The sequence below is a fragment of the Ochotona curzoniae genome, unplaced genomic scaffold (genome assembly GCF_017591425.1).
Source record: "Ochotona curzoniae isolate NIBS_2020 unplaced genomic scaffold, NIBS_Ocur_1.0 contig_4501, whole genome shotgun sequence".
NCBI classification, from domain to species: domain Eukaryota; kingdom Metazoa; phylum Chordata; class Mammalia; order Lagomorpha; family Ochotonidae; genus Ochotona; species Ochotona curzoniae.
This window is the reverse complement of record NW_024466307.1, coordinates 1,834,185-1,854,767: the sequence shown is the minus strand read 5'-3', so window position 1 is coordinate 1,854,767 and position 20,583 is coordinate 1,834,185. Positions and strand designations below refer to the sequence as shown.

General features: G+C 48.8%; 2 protein-coding genes across 4 annotated transcripts in view; both read right to left on the bottom strand.

Annotated features, from left to right (window-relative positions):
• Positions 1 to 17,101, bottom strand: part of CMYA5 (cardiomyopathy associated 5) — a 59,636-nt gene extending 42,535 nt beyond the window's left edge. The window contains exon 1 of the mRNA XM_040985857.1: positions 16,947 to 17,101. Coding sequence (XP_040841791.1) covers positions 16,947 to 17,101 — 155 coding nt within the window. The remainder of the gene's footprint in view (positions 1 to 16,946) is intronic.
• A 2,049-nt stretch (positions 17,102 to 19,150) lies between these two features.
• TENT2 (terminal nucleotidyltransferase 2) overlaps positions 19,151 to 20,583 on the bottom strand; it is a 38,297-nt gene continuing 36,864 nt past the window's right edge. For all 3 annotated transcript variants that reach the window (XM_040985967.1, XM_040985966.1, XM_040985968.1), the window contains one exon: positions 19,151 to 20,519. In XM_040985967.1, the coding sequence (XP_040841901.1) occupies positions 20,445 to 20,519 (75 nt within the window). In that variant the 3' untranslated portion in view covers positions 19,151 to 20,444. The remainder of the gene's footprint in view (positions 20,520 to 20,583) is intronic.

The window sequence follows — 20,583 nt, the reverse complement described above, 5'->3', positions numbered from 1 at the left end:
GAACCAGCAGCTGGGGACTCTCCCTTTCTCCCTCTTCCTCTCCTTCTCCAACTCTTCCCCCCCCCCACCCCTTAAATAGATATTTTAATAGTTACAGTCAAGACAGCAAATGCAACAACATATTTGAGCCAGACTCACTCAATATCCTGCAGACTCACAAAGGCTGAAGTGAAACCCAGCTCAGCCTGACTCACCCTATGGTCCCCACAATCTTCAGTTGACTCCCAGATGTGTGGTGCCTCTGCTACCACTGTCACAACTGGCATAACCTGGTATGCTAGTCTACTTCCCATCAGCGTGACAAAATGCCCGAGACGGGATCCAGACAGAGAAAAGGTGTATTCAGCTCACAGTTTAGGGGAAGGTGGGGAGCAAGAAGGCCATCTCGTAACAAGACAGCGATTGGACAGTGCGGAGCGGAGTGGCACAGCTCTCTGACGCCTCTCTGAGGTTCCTCCCAAGTGCTCACTTCCTCTGTGCCCCATGCATGGCGCATTTCTAACTACAGGATCTGATGTCCAAGAGAACGTATCTTGGGGCCTTTGAGTCAGCATGAGGCAAAAACAGGCGAATGAACATAGACAGATCATAAAAAAAGTTCAGCCTACTGCACTTGACTTCTCAAGGGCCAACAAAGGGTAATGACAAGTCCTACCTACTGTGGCAGCGGTGAGGCCTGGGCTAGTTAACCAGTTCATTCACTCAGAATGCTTAGACATAATGCCCGGCATGTGTCCACGCTCAGTCAGCAGCATTGCAATCAGACCTTCCACACAGTCCCTGGACTAGACATCGAAGGCACCACAGCATGGCGACAGTGGATGAAACCGGCGTGCCCAAGGCCAAGGTAAGGACTTTAGCCACTAGGCCACTGTGTTGGGCCCCTATTAGTTGGATTATTAAAATCTTTTTACGCTTGGTGATACTTTTCCTGTTTGTTCTAATATTGAGAGATACAGTAACATGTCCTATTATAATTGTGGGTTTATGGGCCTGCGCAGTAGCCTAGCAGATAAAGTCCTCATCTTGCACATGCTGAGATCTCATATGGGCGACGCTTCTAATCCCGGCAGTTCTGCTTCCCATCCAGCTCCCTGCTTGTGGCCTGGGAAAGCAGTTGAGGACAGCCCAAAGCCTTGTGACCCTGCACCCATGTGGGAGACCTGGAAGAGGCTCCTGACTCCTGGCCTCAGATTGGCACAGCTCCGCCAATTGTTACTACTTGGGGAGTGAATCAATAGACAGAAAATTTTCCTCTCTGTCTCTCCCCCTCTCTGTATATCTGCCTTTCCAATAAAAATAAATCTTTCAAAAAAACAATTGTGGGTTTGTTTCTCCTTATAATTCTGTTAATATTTCATTTCTTTAGCTTGAAAGGGACAATAGGCAACTTAATTTCTAATAAGCATAATGAAATATCCCTTTTACCCATAAATGATTGTTGCCTAAAGTCTATTTTGATATTAATAGAAATTATGTTTGATATTAATAAAGCTATATTAGCTACTTTTTGTTAAAATTTGCATGATGCATTTTTGTTTTTTAACCTTTCCATGTCCTTATATTTTAGACATATCTTTTACATGCCTCTTACAGGTTTTAAAAATCTATTCTGATTATTTAAGTGGACTACTTGGTCCATTTGGTCCATTCAAACAGAATATAACCACTAATGCATTTTTGTTTGTCTTCTGCTTGAACTACCTTCTCATGTTCCTTTTTCTTTCCTTCCTTGTCTTATTTCTTATTATTCCATGTCCAGATTTGTTAGCTTGTCTGCTGCCTTCTATTTTACTATTCTCTTAGCAATTACCCTAGAGATATGTATCCTTGGCTCATTAACATCTAACACAACTTGGTATTTTTATCTCTTCTGAGACAATACAAGAAACCATGAATATTTTCACTTTACCTAACTTGTCACTGTAATTATATAGATTAGCCTAAAAATATTTTTAAGTCCTACAGACAGTTTTAAGTTAAAAAGGTTCTTACTTAGATACTGAACTTTAAAAAAAAGTTCATTTTCACCTATTTGAAAGGCAAAGTGATAGAGAATGAATCTTCTATCCACCTGATGTTTTAGTCCTCCAACTGTCACCAACAGCCAGGGATGGGCCAGGCCAAAGCCAGGAGAAAGGTACTACATCTGGGTCTCCCATGGGGGGCTGGGCCCCAAACAGCTGGACCCTCATCTGCTGCCTGCCTGGAAGTGCTACCAGAGGCTGGACTGGACTCACAGCAGGCAGAGACTGAAGGGCACGCCCACTGGGATTCCCATGGTGGCTTCACCTGCTGTGCCCACAACACCAGCCCCCAGACACTCAACTTTGTGTTGTGTTTCACTCCTGGAATCCCGGGGAAGCCATCAGAGATCATCTCCCCCCTCCTTGAGGAATTCCTTTCAGCATTTCCTTTTGTTTGAATCTCTTGATGAGAAATCCTAATTTTTCAGGAAGTCTCTTTATATTTTTCTTCTTAAAGAATAACTTTATAGGGTATAAAATCGTAAACTGGAAGATGTTTTTCACTCAGCTCTTTAAAATTAGTATTCCATTGCCTTGTATCATCCATAGCTTCTGCTGATAAACTGGGTTTTTTTTTTTTTCTTAAGTGCTTTTTTTTTTCTTTTTAAAGTAATCTAAACTTTTCCCCAACCAGTTCATACTATTTTTAGGATTTGGTTTTACCTTCAGTGTTAAGAAGTAAGTCTCATAAGCTTGGAAATCCTGCTTGAAATTGCATGATTACTTGAACCTGTACAGCAATGTCTTTCATCATTTTTGAGAAATTCCATCCTAATCCATTCCAACATTGCTGCTGGCCCTTGCCTCCCCTTTGTGCTGAGGCTCCAGTTTTTCATAAACTAAAACTCTTCAGTATTTCCCGCTTGCTCTTCATTTGGGCGTTTCTTCGAGGGCATCATCCATTACACTAACTATATCTTCAACCACATCTACAGTGTTTACTATAATCATCAATTGTTTACTTTTTGCTCATTTATTTTTTACTTCTAGAATTTTTCTTATCTCCTCCATTCTCTGCCAAATTTCTCAACCTTCTTTTTTGCTTTCATGCCCAACAAAGACTCATGTAGGCATCAGAGTCCTCCTCAGGTTCTTCCCCCGCCTACAGCAGTCCAATGCGTGTTGGAAACAAGCCTAACTCCTCATGAAATGACAGCTTCAATAATTAGCTCTGTGCCATTATTTTTGTCATTTATGAGTTTCCCCCAATAAATCCTTATTTAAGTTTACATGATCTAATTTATATTTGCATTCTGGGGAGGGAACTGATGCCCTCTGGATGTTGTTTACTGTTGACATCATATACCCAAGTGTTAAACTGACATTCCACCTTTTGTCTGTGTGTATGGCATGTGTGTGCTGTGTTAATGTAAGTCAGTGCTCGAGAGATGAATGTCATTAAATTGTATACATACACAGAGCCACATCTCCCTGACAGGCCACGGCCACTCTTCACAAGTGCATTTTCACCTTCACTTTTACCTTACCTCAAAAACAGACCAGTAACGTACTGAAAATTAAGTCACTAAGACTCTTGAGTTGAAAAAGCCTTGTGGTTTCATGCCCAAATCCACCTCTTCCTGTGACTGCAGCACAGCTGGGTGGAGAGCAGGGACACCTGCTTCCTGCCAGGTTGAAAGCAGAGGAGCAGCTCGCAGGTGAGAAATTTCCAGAAGTCCTGGCCTGTGGTCCCAACATCAGACCCAGATGTCAAGGGAAAAACAAGAAACCTTTTACCTAAACCAACGCCAGTGTATCGGGACTGGCCCTCCTTGGTTGCTGATGTCTGTGCAATGGACAATATGTTCAGATGTACATAGGGAACATGATGACTTATAGGTCAGTAGAACAGGTTGGACAATTTTGGCCAAGGTTTGCAGCATGTTCCTGGGTCTGTGGATGCAGTAGGGTGGATTTTGTCAACCAGCAGATCTTAGAAAAACTTTCTCAACTCTGGAACAAAGAAAACTAACAACATGTCAAAACTATCAGGACCACTCAAGTAACACCCTTAGAACACTCCTCTCCATATTGGGGTTTCTAAGGCATCATCAACTGCACCCTCCCATGCCCAGGTGCTGATGTTGTTAGACCGGCAAAGAGCGCCCCCTTCCCTCTGTGAACACAAGAGAAAAGAAAAAACTGAAACATTTGTCCCATCACCTTCTTCCACACCTGACCCTCCCCATCCTAATCAGAGGCTCATAGGCGCATCCATCCATCTCAACTACATAAACAATATTAAAACAATACATCAATAAGTGCGGAGCATAAAAGCAAGCAAATAAAAGGAAAAAAAAAGAAAATGCAGAGATTAGAAGACATCGCTGCCGGTGGCCTGCTCTGGCCATCTCATAGGCGGAAGCCAGAGCCCAGGGCCGCTAGTCAGACTCGGTCACGCAGGACTGTGCTGGGCTGACTGACGGGACTCTGACACTCTGCATCCCCCAGCCATGTGTACACGACTCTGAAGCACGGAGAGCTCCTGACTGCTCCAAGAGCTCACACGAATTTCTCATCTTACCCTCTCAGTCAACAAGAGACAGAAAAACTCAGCTAAGAAAACAGTTGTATGGGGCCCAGCACGGTGGCGCAAGTGGTTAAGGTCCTCGCCTTGCACGCCCGGGATTCCATATGGGTGCCGGTTCTAATCCCGGCAGCCCCGCTTCCCATCCAGCTCCCTGCCTGTCGCCCGGGAAAGCAGTCGAGGACGGCCCAAAGCTTTGGGACCCTGCATCTGTGTGGGAGACCTGGAAGAGGATCCTGGCTTTGGATCGGCATGGTATCAGCCGTTGCGCTCACTTGGGGAATGAATCATCGAACGGAAGATCTTCCTCTCTGTCTCTCCTCTCTGTATATCCACCTTTCCAATAAAAATAAAATAAATCTTAAAAAAAAATTGTATGCACTTGCTCCAGTGAAGTATTTTTAAAATACAGGACACTTCCTTCTTTTTGCCATTCCTCCATTGAACTGGTGGAAAAGATTTCCATACCCTGTCTTTAAAAATAAAGACCTTTTACCTAATTATCAAATATGAATTTCACTGTAAGACATACAGAAAAACGAAAAAACACTTGCATACACACACACACACAAAGTGAGCAACACCGGAGCCACTGGACAGCCTCCTCTGCCAAACTGCCTTGTTCACACTCGGCCTGCCCTGAGAACGACTTTCTGTTTCTCCCCACACATATATGTGTTTTGTAACATGTTTATTTAAAGGCATACTTTCATTACTTTCTATGCTGTTCTCAAATGGTTGGGTTTCCAAACATTTTATATTCTTAAAAATCAGTGAAGATTTTAGAAAACTCTCATTTGTGTGGGTTGTGCTGATTTGTAGCTACAGTAGTAGCAATAAAAACATGAGTTCCAAAACTTTTATTATTTCATCTAACAGCTGTAATGTCAATAATATACAGGAAGTGACTCATCCTCAGAAACACAGAAATAATAGCACTGACCGAGGAAAGCGACACTGTTTCCCTTTCAGGCAAATCTTTGCAATGCTTTGCTTCACAGAAAACAGTTGAATTCTTACAGCTACTCTGGCATTCAAAATGCATGTAAGTTTGATAGTGGAAGTATATTTTAAAATGCATAGCCTCACACAGACATGTATTTAGGAAAGGGTGGAGTAATTTTCAGATAATTGTGGATTTTATTCTTTATACTACACCGAAATTGGAATTGTGGCAGTTTTTAAAGATCAGTTGCTGCATGTAATCTGAGGGAAAAAATGAATTTTTCGTACTTCATACACTTTTGAGAGGACAAAAATGGAACACACTGGGCCCGACACAGTGGCTCAAAGGCTAAATCCTCAACTTGCACATGCTGGATTCCCGTGAGGGTGCGGGTACGTGTCCCGGCTGCCCCACTTTCCCTCCAGCTCCCTGCTTGCGGTCTGGGAAAGCAGCTCAGCCCCAGCCCTTGTGGCCACTTGCAGGGTGAACCAGTGGATAGAAGATTTTTCTGTCTCCTTCTCTCTGTAACTCTGCCTTCCCAATAAAAACAAATAAATACGTATTTTTAAAATGGAACACACATACATGTCTTGGAGTTACTCTGAGGCTGACCTGACCTTCGGCTGCTCTTGAACAGGAACCACGCTTGGAGAACTGAAGCAGCCAGAACATGACATCACACTTTACCCTTGCGCTGGACCTTGCTCTAATAGGTGCTGCAGCAGGCATCCTCACAGATACATCCTGCTGCATATCTGTGCTGTTACTGTAGCTCTTCAGCTCCAAGGCAATGCTGCTCAGGCAGTTTCACAGAGTGGGAGTTTTGTCCCTTGGTCGACATTTGCACCTGCCCTGTATGCACAGCTTCCTTCTCACCCACACGCGGATCCCCTCTCAGCGGTGCCACGTGCGCCCTGACCCGGGAGTCACGGATGTGGCCCCGGCTGAGCACACTGCTCTGTGAAGCACACTTACATGACAGGCATGGGATCTGTCACCACACTTGGTAATATGCTAACTGGCAAGTGCACCGTGTCTCCCACTTAACACTAGGTCTCTTAAGTAAAAAGCAGCTCTCATTATCTCAGCACATCCCACAACATGAGGCTGGGGGATGCAGACAGCACACACTGGTGTGAGGAGCAGCTTTTGTCACCACATAGACACGCGGGTCTCATTCCTGGCTCTCTGCCTTGCCAGCTGCGCTGTCCCTGACACTCCCAGTGTTGGCCTCATCACCTGTGAGGTGGTGTTAAGGGTGGGTGGGAAGTGGTGACGACGGGAGCAAGGACGCACCTCGCCCGCGCCCCTAGGTGTCTCCTCACTGCCCCACGGTGGGAGCCTGGCAAAACAACTCTCTTCCAGTTCTACAGGGAGGCCAGCGTGCACTCACTCCGCAGCTGTGTCTGGGTGTGTAAACTGTTGCACATGTCCATGGCAGGTAACAAACTGGCCACACGCTTGCTCTTGCCTGCTTCCGTCCCAGTGTTAATGCTGCGCAGCCCGAACACTGAAGATCTAAAAAGCCACTTTAACTAATAACGATGTGATTAAGGCAGAAGACATCCCATTGAACGATGATGACCTTGTGTAACTAAGGAAAATGGATGCACTTATAATTACTCTTCCTACCACCTATTCTTTATTCAGTTAGCATCTGTGAGTGTTGACTCACTCATACATGTATCCCAAGGACAAGTTACATGCTTGATCAGCACACAAGCGTAAAATGAAATCCTGCCAGCCAGAACCCTGCATGAAGTCGATTGCTCCACCCACCTGATGCCGTGGCTGCAGGTACAATGTCCCTGGGCCCGCTCTGGCACTCAGCTGACAGGTGTCAAGTAAAGCTTTGGGACCCACGTGCCTTAATGTGACCCTGAAGTATACTCAGAACATGTTCACACACTCTGACAAATCAAACCAAGGCAAAAGGAGGGAAGGCAGCAGGGACACAGGTGCAGGCCAGCTTGGCACTCATTCTAGTTTTCATGTAAAGCCAAAATCCAGTTACCTATGCATGGGTGAGGAGCAGGGGCTGGGGACTGCTTGAGGAGGTGGCATGGCGGGGATGACACACACCCAGGTCTCACTCTCAGCTGGAACATATAATGCTGTAGCCTGTTCACATTCTCACTTACACACACCTGTAAGGCAGGTGGCAGCATCAGCATCTCTCAGAGGCTGCGGTCAGCAGTGTGCTCCAGGAGGATGGCCATGTCCCGTTCTTAGCAGGGTCCAGGGAGATGCAAAGGAAACAGGGCACACTGACCCCTGAGGTCCAGCTGAGATAGAACAGGACCACCTGGTCAGCAGCACGTGGATGGGAGCTGGGAGCCTGCTGCCAGGGCAGCACACGCCTCCCTTTAAGTGTGGACTCACAGTGCAATGGAGCAGAAAGCATCTGCAGTGGGGGGGTGTGCGGGTGGGGAGGCAGGACAGCCAGTCAGCCTTGGGTTCCAGTACTGGGGACACCGGCGTCCATGAGACTCCAAATGGTGAAAGAAGAAAAGAGTGCTGAGCATGACCCCCTCACAGTGGGAGCTCCAGACCCCGATGGTGGCCAAGGTCAGAAGGGAAATGGGACTCTGCAAGACGTGTCAGAAGAAAGTCACTGTTGGCAGATTTCTCAGCAGGAGAGACAGAAGCTGGGCATTCATGGTGTGTCCAGGGTGACACAGACTCCGGCTTCTGGCTGTGACTGGCACTACCAAGGGCCATGAGGAAAGGCGAATGAGGCAAAGGCGGTGACCCAAGCCCGCAAGCAGGCTACTTGAGAAAGATCTCTCAGAAAACACATTGGCACAGAAAGCTGAAGGGTGAGTGTGTGGAGTGAGCTTCCCAAGGAGGAAAAAAAGAAAACAAACAGCAAGCCCGGAGGCCTGCCTGCAGGAAGCCAGCATGACCTTAAAGAAGGCCGAGAGCAAAGAGAGGTGGGCAGAAATCGGCTCAGGGAGGCCTTGAACGCCACTGGGGAAGCTAAAGGGTACTCCTGCCCCAGTAAGGAGCAGCAGAGTGAAGACGGGCTCCAGAACTTTCTAACGTGCTGCAAACCTGGCTAATGCCAACATGGGGCTGGCTGAAGATGAACTTCTCTCTCTCTTTTTAATTTTTAAGATTCGTTGTTTATTTGTTTGAAAAGCAGTATTACAGAGAGACAAAGTAAAAATCTTCCAACCACAGGTTCACTCCCCAAATGACCACAAAACCTGGGGCTGTTCTTGGCTAAAGCCAGGAGCCAGGAGCTTTTTCTAGGGTTTCCCACATGGGTGCAGGCCATCCTCTACTGTTTTCCCAGGCCACAGGCAGAGAGCTGGATCAAAACTGGAGCAGCTGGAACGCGAACCTGCAACTTTAAGGGATACTGGCACTGCAGTTAGACTGAAACACCACAGTACCAGCCTAATGGAATTTCTCTCTAAGCCCTTCTTAGAAGCCTCAGAAATCAAAGACCAATGCCTTGTTCTCTGAGCCCTCATCTAAAAATGGCTACAGAGCTCCCCACCTCCAGGTTCACACAGCTCTGCCTTTTAAGGAGCGAGCTGACCATGCTGCCATCAGAGTGAGCACTTGCTGAAAGCTTTCCCCAGGATCCCGTAGTGCAGGCAGGAGAGTTATTTTGGGGCTGCTATCTTTGACCTTCTGAAAAGGGCTTGCACTGGCCTATCTAGCTATTTTTAAACCTGAGATGTACTCCTCTTAGTACACACGCAGAAACCTAACACAGCTAAGGTGTCAGCTCACGTCAACTTCCTGGGTCTTCCAGGTGCAGGGCTGGGAAAATGTTCAAAGGAGACTGGAAGCATAACTTAAAGGGAGTAAATGCTCAAAACATCAGTTAGCTAAAGATTAGACCAGTGCACAGTATCACACTACATATGGACAGATAAACTCTTGAGGCAAGCACTGAACCAGGGAGCACTCCAGCACCGGCCACTCCTTTAGGCCAAGGGAGCACTCCAGCACTGGCCAGTCCTTTAGAACTAGGGAGACTCCAGCACTGGCCAGTCCTTTAGAACCAGGGAGCACTCCAGCACCGGCCGCTCCTTTAGGCCAAGGGAGCACTCCAGCACTGGCCAGTCCTTTAGAACCAGGGAGCACTCCAGCACCGGCCTCTCCGTTAGGCCTAGGGTAGGGGGTTTGTGAGGAGATTGTGTGAAAGTAAGCCAACTACTCCATACTGCTAGGCCTCCATTTCCTCTTCTCATGAAAATATCTCGGAATCACAAGTGGTGGCACCCAGAATAGATTCAGTGTGTCTCCAGAAAATGCTGCTCACCCTGATTCCGTCAAGTCTCAGGTCACACATCAGCAATGAACAGCTCTATCGCTTCTCGGCCTTTTGGCTAAGATCAAGTGTAGGAATGAACAGCTCAAGGCCCCTGCTGGGCTGTGTCCCCCGCTGCCTGGCTCTCCCGCCAGGCTCCCTTCACAGGACAGACAAGGAGGCTGTGTGTTCAAGGCAGAGGGAATCCCAGGAGAAGGATCAAGGAAGCTTCAGGGACTGTGTCTTTAAGGGTCGGAGTCTGAGTGGGCCCTCCCCCCTATTTCCCACTGGGGATTCATTTATTTCACAGTTGCATTTGTGTCACTGAAGTGCTTGTGCTATGACCGAGCTGTGCCGCACAGGCAGGCACCATGTCCTGCCTCAGCTCTGGGGGTTACAGCTTGTTGAGGCTCTCCCTGCTAGGTCCTAACACAGCAGAAGGTGAGCAAGAGGACTGGCATGGATGAGCCCGGTCCCCCAATAGTGACATCAGTCCACCCGTCAGGACTATGCTATCCCCAAACAATGCCCTATTGGCACACGAATCCCAGGGGACACGAGGAAGCCATGACAGCTCTGCCTACCCTCCCCAGAGCTCAACCCTAAAGATAAGGAACTTCACCTATTTAAAAAATATTTACCTTACTTAGCTATTTTTATTTGTTTGAGAGGCAGAGACACAGAGAGCTGGAGAGACAGACTGATCTTCCATGCACTGGCTTACTACCCAAATGGTTGTCATGGCTAGAACTGAGCAAGTTGCAGTCAGGAGCCTGGAAGTCCATCTGGGTTTCCCACATGGGTAGCAGGGGCCCAAACAGGCTAACTTCCACTGTTTTCCTAACTAAGCACACTAGCAGGGAACTGGATGGGAAGTAGAGCAGCTAGGAGTCAAACCAGCACTCCTACAGGTTGCTAGCACCACAGGTGGTAGCTAATCCAGATGCACCACAACATATGCCCCAATTTCAAATGTTGGCAGCTGGTCGGAGGTGCAGGTTTGTTCTTAAGTTGACAAATACAAACCGCCTGCACTGATGGTATACAGCAGTGGCTGCAAACTTCCAGCACACATGTGGGTTTTCTTCAGGTCACAGCTCAGAGCCAGGACTTGGGCACCCAGCGTCGGGCCGCCTGACGGCAGCAGCAGTCAAGCCTCCCACATAGCATGGAGTTTATCAGATTGGGGTGGAATTCTAGAGCTGTCTGCTCCGGTTGTCTTAGCAGAGGGCTTTTCTCTGGACGCAAAGCAAGGCCTAATCTGACACTCCTATCCATGACCTGGCTCCAGGGCCAGTCTCCAGGGAAGCTTCCTGACATGTCACCCAAGGCCGGAATGGGGAGTGCACACTCTGTAATTGAACAATCCTCCCGTACTTATCGCTGTCCCCTCTGGGCTACTGTATTTCCAGAGACTCTGGGCATTGTCAGCCCCCAGCCAATACCAACAACTAGCAAAAGCCTACCTGATCTAACACGACAGCTGAAATGGCTTCCTTAGCAGTCAGAGGGTCAGGCACTCACTCACGCATGCATTGTGTTGTCACCGACTTCCTTCTCTTGCTCAACAAGCAAACCATTGCAACCCTGGAAAAGTGCAGCATGGGTCTGGATGACCTCAGAGCAGCCACGAGCAGTGCCAGAGCTAGAACCAGGAATGGGAGCCTAGAGCCTGGGTCTGCCCAGCTACAGTATCACTCACTGTGCCCATTCCCACTGCAGGAGGGTCCCTTCCCACTGCCTGTCAATGACCTCTGTGTTGGCAAGCTCCTTGGAGCAATAGCCATGCCACCGCTCATCTTTATGTCCCTGGCACCCAGCACAGGGCCTGGCAGTGGAACTCATTACCAATAGAGGTGCTCTGCGAATCCCAATGAAGCCAACAACTTTCTAGGTATTACTAGACTGACTGTATTGCCCAATATGGTAACCCTTAGCTACGGGAGACTAGGGGTGAGGCTGGAAAAGGTGAACTGCAATGTGTAAACAGTGTTGAATACATGCCAAATTTCAAAAACTTAGTACAGATAATGTAGAATATCTCATTGATAATGTTTGCATGGATTACATGCTGAAATGGTAGTACTTTGGGTTTAGGCTAAACAATTGGATGATTAAAATTAGTGTCACCTGTTTCTTTTATTTTTTTTTAACTTGGCTACTAGAAGAGCTAAAATTACATATGTAGGACCTAGCATGATAGTGTAGCAGCTAAAGTCCTCACCTTGAAAGCACCAGGATCCCATTTGGCTGCCGGTCTTAACACTGGCAGCCCCGCTTCCTATCCAGTTCCCTGCCTATGACCTGGGAAAGCAGTCGAGGACGGCCCAAAGCCTTGGGACCCTGCACCCACATGGGAGACCCCGAAGAGGTTCCTGGCTCCTGGCTTCAGACTGGCTCAACCCCAGCTGTTGCAGTCGCTTGGGGAGTGAACCATCGGATGGAAGACCTTCTTCTCTGTCTTTCCTCCTCTCTGTATATCTGACTTTGCAATAAAAATAAATAGATCTTTAAAAAAAATTATGTATGTAGCTTACCCTGCATTTCTATCAGATAAAACTGAATTGATTCAAAGATGGTTTTTATTAAACAAAGGATAATTTTCATGAGCAAAATACATGCCTTCTCTTCTCTGCCTAAACCTTGTTCTCCAAGTTTTCTCTCCCCCTCAAGTTCTCTTAGCATGACAAAGGATTTGTTTCTAACTTCTGAATGGCTGTGTTCAGAACATCCGGGTCATGTATACAAAAATCTGTTGAATTTCATCAGTGCGTCCTACATTTCAGATCTGCTGTTTTAAAGGACAAGCAATAACCGTGGCTCCTGCTGTATCAAAGGCTTACCAAGGGCATGTAACATCCACACAGCAGCACTTAAATAGCTCTGGAGTGTCTGGCTCCAAGTGCCCTGGCTTTATCTCCCTCCCCACTCAGCCTTGGCATCCTGCACTGTGCCCTCCCTTCCCAGCTCTTTCCACTGACCTCAGAAGGGGGCTGGCTCAAATAACACACTTGTGCAAACACCCAGGTGACCACAGCACTGGCCGACCTCATAAAAATAGCTGCGAGGAGGCAGAGTGCTCTGTGCTGACCACAGCAACCTTCCACAGACCCCTTCACCTGCCAGAGGTCCGTCCCTGCTGGTTCAGCATGAAGGTCGCCAGCCACTTTGTCAACTTAGATAGCCTGGTCCGTGTGGGCACTGGTGAAATTCAACTGACACCTGAGCTTTGGGTCCTGTTGCAACAAAAATCCTCTATGCTAAAATGGAGACATTAAAATTGGCCAAGAACGATCTGAAAGAAAATGGCAGCAGGGTCTCTGTGTGGGAACAGCAGAAAGAGTGGGCATTGCGAGTCTACGCCAAAAGACCCAGCATGCCAGCAGCACGTCGGCTTGCCTTTCTTGGCCTGGGGGTTGCCACAAGTCTAAAACACTCAGCGCAGTGCCCAGTGCATGGCAGCCACTCAACAAACACAAGACCAGTAGCACAGGCAAGGACATGTCTGTCACCAACAGGAACACCGCAGTCGTCACCTGTCCGTTGTTGTTTAACTCCCCTAGGGTACAGCAGACGGAACAAGGCTTTCGAGTGACTCAGTAAAACTCTCAGTCCTGCTGGCCTGCTGGCAACTCACTCAGTGGCCTCTCTGCCTGCCCTGCCACCACCTGCCTCCTGTCAGCCATACGCTTCTGCCTCAGTCCTTGTACCTGCCACCTTTGCCTAGAATACGGATACCTCCAGCTCCTGCTCAGATGTCACCTCCTCAGACAAACCACACGGCACGTGTCTTCACATCACTGCCTACCCGACTGGTTCCACAGTCGATGTATCGATCTGTCTACTTCCGGAGGTCAGGGCCTGCATTCACAGCCCCTTACCTTGTGCCAAAGAAGTGTTGGGCACATGGCAAGCAGTAGAACAAGTATCTGCTGGTGGAAGGAACAAATGAACATCAGCCTGAGTTAAGACACTGGGGTCTGGGAGCTAATTGGACCGTGATGTCCATTTCTGAGTCTGTGGCATTGGTTGGAAAGAGGTGGACCAAAAACGCTGGTGGGTTTACACATCCACCATTCACAAATGACCTTGCGTGAAGTTTGAGCGACATGGAAAACCCTGTGCACGTTCAGAAACTGCATTTTGCTGTGACACAAAACCTGTTCCCACAGTAAAGCTTTCCCAGCCCATCCAGGTAGGGGGGTTCTCAAACCTTCTCCCACATCCATAGCACTCAACCCAGCTTTGCTTTTCTTCCTTAATCTCACAATTGGGCCTGCCTGCTGCTCCCCTTGGAATCTGAACCCGGAGGGCAAGGATGCACCCTTAGGCATCTGTGCAGCCTGGCACCTTACATGGTCCATGGCAACAGCAAGCAGCCCAGCACCTTACGTGGTCCATGGCAACAGCAGGCAGCCCAGCAATGCTGAGGCCTTGGTCAACAGACCCAGCCACAGAGACTTCCAATGAGAACTGATCTCTACAATGGCTAGTGAAGGACAGACAGGAGGCAGCCCCTGCTGCAAGGGAGGACTGAGCCGAGGGAGTGCAAGAACTACCCAGGAAAAGAGGCTGAGAGCCAGGCAAGCCCACACACATTCATGTTATTTTCACCTGTAACACTCTGCTACAGTAGCTACCATTCTACAGAGGAGTGACCCGTGACACACAGGCCAACAGGCTCCACACCCACGCCTCTGAGGCTGCAGGTCAGAGCTGCAGCACTGGGCGGCATCCCCAACAGCAAGCACGCTGACCCAACAGAGGGCACTGTCGGGGCACGTCACGATTGCAGGGTTTTTCCTCAGCCCAGAGAGCCACAGATGACTCTATTGTATGTGGACATGTAAAGAAAAGGGTTACCATCACGTTACTTTTTGTCTTGAATGTTTGGCAATTAAGGTGTTGTTTGTTTTTCTGATCACAAAACATACTACGTTCCCCTTACACAAAAATTGCAAAGTTCAGATACACGTGAAGCATTTCACCTTCCATGGCCCCATCACCGAGAACAGCCACCACGAACCTTTGCGCATCTTAAGGGTGACTTCTTACTGCTTACTAACTTTCCCTCACGACCTCTTGTGTTTCCTGGTTGACAACTGAACCACATGGTGAAAAACACTGAGCACGTTCAGCCTGACTCCCGTATCGTCTGTGGTGTGGCCAAGCCCTGCGTGACTGTTGTGCAGGCTGTTGCATGTCGTGATGCAGCCGCTGGAGAACATTTTGGACTCAGGTGATGTCCCCATTGTCACCAAAAGTGATGGGGTCCTTCCTTTCTCTCTGACAGCTTCTCCAAGCAGAAGCTAAGCTGAGCTACTCTGCTGTCCCCAAGACAGTAAGGAAGAGTCTCTGCTCCAGGCAGAAGGACGTAGTGAATGTTCCAGGTTGGGCAGGCTTGGGCTCTTTCAGAGAAGGGCGCCTCTCCTCATCCACCATGCCACCACCTCCTCACACGTGTGGCTAGAGGTGGGAGGGAGTAGGGTAGGAACGCGAGCTCCCGTGCAAGCACTGAGCACTGCGCTGGGAGCAGCCACCTGTGGGGGGACAGGAAGAGAGCCCTGCTCCCTCCCACTGCTCAGCAGACACTCAAGGAACTGCACACCTGAGGCTTCAGGGCATGGCTGGCCAGCACCTGAGCTCCGGCTCACTTTAAAATCACTTGGGAGGGCTCAGGCTGACTCCAGAACTTAGTGAATCTACAGCAGGCTAATGTTTCAGCTAATTTTGTATGGCCTGAAAATGACCTGATGAAAATCCAAGCGGCTCTGGGCAGCTGCCTTGAGGAGACTTACCCATCACCACCGGCAAGTCCGCACCCTGGCAGCATGCTGGGCTCTGGGACTCCCAGTTCCCCTGGGACACCTTCCAGCCAGCCTGCTCCTGGTCAGACCCAGCTGCCAGCTCCTCTCCACTGCCTGCACTGTGGCCTGAGCCCTCAGCAGCTCCTTCTCTCTACCGCTGCCTTCCCAGCACCAACAGAGACCATGACACAGGAGGGTGAGGGTAACAGTTCTCTGTAAGGTAGGTCACAGACCAGCTTGTTAGCAACACAATCTGTTTTCAAATCCTGATCAGCATCAAGTCAAGACTCCATGGTCCCTGCTCTCTTTGACCCCCTCCCTGCCTCTGTCCCTTGTCACTCAGGCCTCCTTCCCTGACGTCCACCACAGCGCCCAGCCAGACTGCTTGATCTGAGGGAATGTGCTGCAACACTCTGAGCTGTCAGTCATTCATGTTTCAGTGTAAATGAGTTATTGCAGTTCTCTTGTGAGTAATTTGGGGGGGGGGGGTGGAGGGAGGTGAGAAAGTGAGCATAAGAGTGAGCATAAGAGGATTCCGAATTCCACCTGGGGAGGAGGCTGCAAAGGCCGGGACTGACCCATGTGCCCTTCTCAGGATGCCCAGGAACCCCACGTCCCCTGCACACTGCCAGGTCCTGCAGGTGCCTTCTCTGCTTTTGCTCTATGCACCTTCCATCCGCGGTGGCCACCGCGGCCTCAGTCCATCAGGGCAGTTCCACTTCCACTCACTCTCTTCTGGCTTCCCCCGTAAAGCTTGGTCCTTCCTCACACTGCTGAACGCACGGAGCAGCCAGATTTCTCCCTAGCTGTTCCCACAGAGAGCAGCGATTTTTATCTGGCGCGAGTCCCTCCTTTTCTCCTGAGATAGGGCGGTCAAGGAGGACACATCCAGGATGGATACAGACCCAGGGAACAAAAACAACCCCAGGCCGGTGAAGAGGGGCAGAGCGCCCAGGAGGGAGCGAGGCTTCCTGGTGTGCTCCTTCCAGCGTTTCCACGGAGGTGGCGGCGGCGAGGGGCAGGGCAGGGGTTGCCAGAGGAGCCCGACTTCCCACTGATGACTAGACCCCAAACCGAAACAGCTATTCAAGAATGGGCGTTACGCAAACTCAGGCATCCTCCCCACGCAAAAAGTCGAGGGGCTCTGTGCCACACCAGAGTCCCCTTGGCCTTGGGCATAAGGGGCAGGCTCCGTCAGGGCTGCCCCAGGGCGGACGCCAGCGCCCAGCCCCTCTGAGCCCTTGGGCGGGACCGCGAGCGCGTGCCCGGGGCGCAGGGGAGGCCGCACTACTCCTTCTCGGGCGCCCACGCGCAAAGGACTCCCCGGGGCTCGCCGAGCGGACACCCCTCCGTCCCCGGCCGCGCCTGCTACCTGGCGCCCGGCTCCTCGTCCGACTCCGCCGCCGTCCCGTCCTCCTCGTCTTCCAGCTCCTCTTCCTCCTCGCTCGCCAGCTCGCGGGCCGCCTCCTCGTCCCCGTCGGAGCCGAGGACGCCGTAGTCGGCATAGGTGCTGTCGCTGGTCGCCATCGCGCCTTCCCGGGCCGGGCCGGGGCCGGAGCCGGAGTCGGAGCCGTCCGCGCCGCGCCTACCGTGCCCTCTGCCCGGCCCGGCCCGGCCGGCGGCTCGGGTTCCTGGCGTGAGGGGGGGCGGGGAGCACGCGACTTTAAATAGAAGTTGTCTCAAAGTTTGGCCCGGCCGAGCTCGTCCCCAAGCACCCTGGCGGGGAGCAACGTCGCGCGCCCTCGCAGCCGGGAAAGAAACTGAGGCACTGCCGCGGTCCCGGGGTGCGCCGCCTCACCCCCGCGTCGCGCAAGGGCCGCTTCCATCCGCCAGTCAGCCGGACGTCCTCTCCCTCAGGGGACGCGAGTGCAGCGCTCGCACCTGGAGGAGTGGTCTTCACAGCAGCCCGAGGCTGACTTCTGACCCCGGGTCCAAAGGCTCCCACGTTCCCCTGGCCCCTGGGAAGCTAGCGTTTAACCTCCGCCTCCTCCCCTCAGCCCACGACGTGCCCCCATTGCTCCCTGGCCGCGCCCGCCCCACCTGTCCGCTCCTTGACTGAGAGGTCTGAGGGCCCAGACTCCACCACGCTTTCCCACGTGCCGCTCATCCCGCCTGAGGTTCCTCCATTTTTATTCACCTGCTTCCTGTCAGCTTTCAGGATCACCAGGTGCCTCAGTACCTTGTTTCTTTTCCCCCCTCAAGGTAGACTCATTCCCAAACTCCACAAACCTCAAACTAGCCAAATACCTAGCACAAATCACAGGGCCAGACTGGATTGTGTCCACAAGCTGAGGTAAAGATGCTTCCTTGCTTCAAGAGAATGGCTTTGGTTCAACACTAACAACCCAAATAAGCATGTATACTCCGAATTCAATAGCAGCCCTTCTATATTCCTTGCATTTAATTCAAACTCCTAAAAACTTAAGTCTACAAGATTTGCGAGTGTCTTGACGCAAACCAATCCAAAATCCAGAATTTCAGTGCATGCCATACGTTTCGTTATTTACTTACTTGAAAGCCAGAGACAGAAATCCTCAATTGTTGGTTCACTTCCCAAATGCCCCACACTGCTGAGGGCCCAAGACGCTAAAGCCAGAAGCTGAGCCTCAACCTAGGTCTCCCACAGAGGCAGCAACAGCGCGACGAGCAAACACTGCTTCGGAGCATCCGCCTTAGTGGACCCTGGATGGGGAGCAGGGCCAGGAGCTCAAGGCCCGCAGTCCTTACGGGTTGGGGCCTCTCACGAATGTACATGTTTGGCTTAGGAACACATGGATAATATAGAAAGCACAACAGAGGAAATGGAAATCCAGTGTTCACCACACGATTAAATAACTTAAGACTGAAAATAATAATGCTAACTGGTTTTTAAATTCTCTTATACCTAACAGCCCACCCCTCAACTTACTTAGTCTGTGATAAGAAGCAAAATTTTGGGCTTCAGTCCACTTAGACCTGGGTTTAAGCTTGTTTACCTCATGATCTATCTGTTACATTAACAGTTTTTAGAAAGCAGTGACAAAGGTGAGCCCCCTCAAGACTGGGAAACCAGGAGCACGGGAGGGGCTCTGCTGTAGAGGCCATGCCCCACTCTCACCACCCCCGAGAGTCGCACAGGGTTACCGGGCAGACCCAGCACCGTTTACAGACTGACTACCCAGTCACCACCAGATTTACTTTCTCTAGAGTCTGATAAGTTGCACAACACATCATAAATTTTAAACAAATTTCTAAGAAAAATAATTAATATAAAAAGCTTAAATATATTAAAGTTGCTATATATCAGCAGCCTTAAAAAAATTTTTCACCTTTGTAGAAATTCTTCCCTAACTACTCCAGAGAAATAAAGCATTGAGGATGCTCATGTGGCTGAACCACAAGAGAACTTGAGACCAAGATTCTCAGTACTATGCAAATCATCAAACAATATTATTTAAATATTTTGACTTTTTAATGAAAACTATTTAGATTTAAATATTGAATCAAACACAATAACTGGATTAAGCTTACTTCAAGATAACCACTTTCCCATCTCATCTCAAAAGAAGTGCACAGAAAAAAAAAACACTTCCACAATTTCCATATATAAACTTTATTCCACTTATCATACAAAAATTTAAACTTAAAAGAAAATGAAAATATGCACCTTTTACAAGTCAAGAGAAAAGCAAAATTTTAGCATTTGGTCTTCAAAAAATACATTAGAGGTACAAAGTGTGCTACAGTAGGTCTAAAAGTTGTACACAGTCCTTTTGAAAAAAGTTAAAACTGGCTTCAAGATTACTTTTTACATTTAAATTTACAGATATTTACACAAATCAAAAACCACCTTAATAAACACTGTAGCTTTTTTTTTTTTTAACAGTCACCACTACTTCCTTCTTATGGAAAAGTAATACTAAAAAAGGTATTTTATAACAAACATTAAGTTCTCAATTGATAACAATTTTGTTATGTTTCATCTAAACATTTTGTAGTGGCTTACTGCCTAAAAATTCCAGTTTAGATTACAATCCTATAATTGTACACAGAAAACAAAATCTGAGACTACAAATAGGATATAACCTTCACTTTGATCTTTATTTTGTTGTTCATGTCGCAGGGAAAAGGGAACCAGGAGGAGGACAATGGGAAGTGGAGCGGAAGTGCACACTGCACTGCCCCAAAGCACGGGAGAACTCATCTTGTCAAACGTCTATCTGGAGCTGCTGCTCTGGCTGCCGCAGGCGTGAGTGCTCACAGAGCTGCAGCACCCGCTGTCTCAGCACTGAACTGAAAGCCACCTTGCGAGCGGGCACATCCGGCGCGTGTGAAGTACTAACAAAACGATACGGGACGCCCGAAGCCTCAGCCCATGCTAGCAAGTCAAGCCCAGGATTTCATGATCTTTGAAGAAAAGATTCCATTCTGCTTTAAGTAACTGAGTTCACAGACCAAGTCCTTACTTTACCAGAACAGATTCAGACAAGCTACTTCCTGGAGGTTGTTATACTTTAGCACTTACCAACTGAACCTTCTCCAAAGGTCCACACTTCCTGTCAGTACTAGCATGTGATACAACAAACTGAAGTTACATCAAAAATTGTAATCTGTTCAGGTCATTTCCCAAAATATATTTTATCTGGTCTTCTGAATATCCATGCCATAATATTAATCAGCATCAATGTAAACATTTTCAAAAATAGATTTTAAATCAAAGGGCTTTATTAGGAAATGTCATAATAAAATATGCAATCTTTATTTAAGTATGTCCTTTAAAAAATAAAACATGAGAATGAAAAGCACAAGCACAAAGGAGCCATGGAGGCCCACGAGGCGCGGGAAGGACCCCGGCTCTTCACTGCCCGTGGTGACAGCAACAAAAGGCCGGTCATCTCTTCAGGACAGTGTGTCTCAGGGGGAGGATGCTGTTCAAGTCTCTCTTGTTTTTCAATCTGTGCCATGACTGGAAGAGAGACAGAAAGGTTTCTTACAATCCAATAGATGCAGAAAAAAACAGGAGACTTGAA